General features: G+C 42.5%; 1 protein-coding gene across 1 annotated transcript; it reads left to right on the top strand.

Moving 5' to 3' along the window:
* The first annotated feature begins 411 nt into the window (after positions 1–411).
* Positions 412–1,191, top strand: LOC116161033. The gene is made up of 3 exons (XM_031474222.1): positions 412–584; positions 637–819; positions 872–1,191. Exons 1-3 carry the CDS (start codon positions 505–507, stop codon positions 1,161–1,163), a joined length of 555 nt encoding a protein of 184 aa, XP_031330082.1. The 5' UTR covers positions 412–504; the 3' UTR covers positions 1,164–1,191.
* The last annotated feature ends 1,661 nt before the right edge of the window (positions 1,192–2,852 follow it).

A 2,852-nucleotide genomic window follows, 5' to 3' on the forward strand; every position in this document is an offset into this window, starting at 1 on the left:
TGGAAAATGGAAACTGGAAACCAAATATTGGACTGGCTGGAAACCGCTGCGAAGTGGAGAAGGATAGAATGGGTCAAATGTCGATGCAGCAGAAAATCCGATATCCATAAAATATACCATGAATTTTAGGAAAAATGTCGAATAAGTGGAAGAAACTGGAGAGGCAGTAAAAAAGGGAGCAAGATGGAAGACTAGAACCAGACGTAGACATATTCGGTTCGCAACAATCGCGAGTTTGTATCTAACGAGACTTGGTAATCTATGGTTTGAAGTGGGTGCAAAGATATCCAGATTTTCGGTAAGTTAATCTCAAGTGCTCCCATCGAAGATTTTCGACGGGTAGGTATATAAGGCACAATGATGTTTTACTAGTTACTTTACGTTCGTGGATTTAGTGTTGACACCATGAAATTCCTCGCTATCTTTTTCTGCTTCATCGCCTGCTGCTCTGCCATCTCGGTCAAAAATGAACGTGTGGAAATTGATTCCATCCTGCTCAATGAAATGGTGGACGCCTACGTTGGGCTCCTCAAGGAAATCGATCCGATCAGCATCAAGGAGGAAACCTTCTTCGACGTCATTGGGTAAGTCTCCGGCTGTGACTCCTTAATCGTCTTTACATAGTTGTCATTTCAGAATCTACTTCAAAGTAAAGAACGTACACGCTGAGGGCTTCTCCAACATCTCGCACAGCATCTCCTACAACTTGAGCTATCCTCTCTCAACCTTCAATGTCAACATGAGCCTTCCCAGAACCTTTGGAGCTGTCGAACTTTGGGATACCACTTTGCCTTTGATTTACGGAAACGGAAGCTTGAGGTAAGCCAAACGGCATTTCTATTTTTCATCCCCTAAAACAATGATCTTTCAGTTTCGATATCAAAAATGTTCAGTTCATGATGCAAATCGGTTTCAACATGACCTCCATGCTGTTCGAACCAGTCGTCTTCAAGCCTTCCATTGAAAACGCACAGTTCGCAATCACCGGTGTCAACCACAACGAACAGTACAGTCAAGAACTCAGCAACAAGGTCAACCATGCGTTGAACGTTGTCGTCAACGATCCAGAGATGCACGCATCCGTGGCAGCGGAAATTAGTGCCTTTTTGAATGGCCAATACCGTTCCTTCCCACCAAAGAAGTGTTGGTGGTGCCCAAGCTAAACCCTTAATTTCTGTTTGAAAATAGTAAGCGGCCATTAACAAGTCTCTTCTTTCTAATTCTTTTAGATAACAGAATGAGTTTAGCGTTAGGGAATAAGTGTTCAGACTTTGATTATACTGTTTTATATTCAAAGGTTTGTGCAATAAAAATCTGAGAAAATGAACAAAAAGTGCCATTTTTTAAATGATATTTGTACATACTGGTTTTTGGGGTGAAATTCTGTCTTACAAGTCACGATCGAATCTGTTTTCAGTACAGGGAGTGCGCTCGCAGAAGATCAAAGAAAAGGAAATTTTATAACCATAGAAACTAGATCTGTTTGACATCTAGCGGAAAAAAAAGGAACTATGAAACAAAAACTCTACCAACAAAACTAACTACAGCGAGAACTTGCACGAGAAATACACAGAGGGCGTAAATGGTAACAATCTAAAAAAAATTACCAAAGTCCTCGTGTGAGATCGCAGGGACTTCAGCGCATTTTTGTGTGGCAGATCAGTATTCTATTAGCCACTTTCGACTCAACCATCAATAACAGATCTTGTCGAAGTCTATTACATTCACTAACCGTTTCCCACTTTCCGCGTGCACCCGCAATTCGCTTTTAAAGTTTAAATCGTGTCGGGGGCTACCACATTCCCTTTGACGGTAGCCACTTCCGACGTTCCGTTCACCCGCAATTCGCTTCTATTGGCGACACGAGAAAGAGAGACACCGATTCGAGATTTACGAAACGTTAAACCGCGTGAGTTCGCAACGGAAGGTAAAGGCGCCCGAAGTTGACCACTTCTCGAAGACGCGCGCGCACGCCTCGCAAAAGGTCGTTAATTTCGCCCCTAGGACAAAAAACAAAACAAAAACTTAAAAACCTTCACGTTAGTATACTACGCTCGAGGATGACGCCCAGATGTCGCCAACCCAACATCATGTAGCCATGTCCCTAAGGTTGACAAATTTCACGGCCCTGTAGATACACGTACACCCGTTGCCTTTCTACAAGAGTTCTTCTACGCGCCCACATTTGCAGCCAGTCAGCCAACCAGCCAGCCAGCCAGCCAGCCAAAGTGAGATTAAAAGCTACTTTTTACAAATAAAGTTGCAAAAATGCGCTAAAAACCACACAATGCGCAATAGAACATTTTAGCTTAAATAAACACTCATAAAGATAACAATGTTCCCCGGATTGTCGAATGGTCTGATGGTCTTTTTGATTGATGCATTTATTGGTTCGATGGTAGACGTTATTGTTGTTAAAATATTTGCACATAGGTGATCACTACAGGCAGCGATGGATTACGCCACGTGGTTTTTACGCGCGTTGGAATTCTATACCGCAGTTCGCCTTCGTAACTAACCTCCTGTCTCGTATCCTCTTTACACGCAACTTAGATTCCACCCTTTTTGTTCCTAATTTTTACCTTAAATTAAAAATCCCCCAAACTTGGTCTCTTTCACGAATTCTTTGAATGCTGAATTTCAGTTTTTCCCCGACGATATACAAATACAAAATTTCTATGATGATCGAGTTCCCTTGTAAAGACTTGACGCAATACGCCCTCGTGGCTTAACGCACATTTTCCCGCGGCCTTGAACGGAATCCTTTTTCTCTGTCGCGCTTTGAATTCACCTCTTTTGCGGCATAGTCTGAATTATTGACCAACTAACTCTTTTTCTGCTTGCCCGTTACC

This window comes from Photinus pyralis, unplaced genomic scaffold (assembly GCF_008802855.1).
Source record: "Photinus pyralis isolate 1611_PpyrPB1 unplaced genomic scaffold, Ppyr1.3 Ppyr1.4_LG10, whole genome shotgun sequence".
NCBI lineage: Eukaryota > Metazoa > Arthropoda > Insecta > Coleoptera > Lampyridae > Photinus > Photinus pyralis.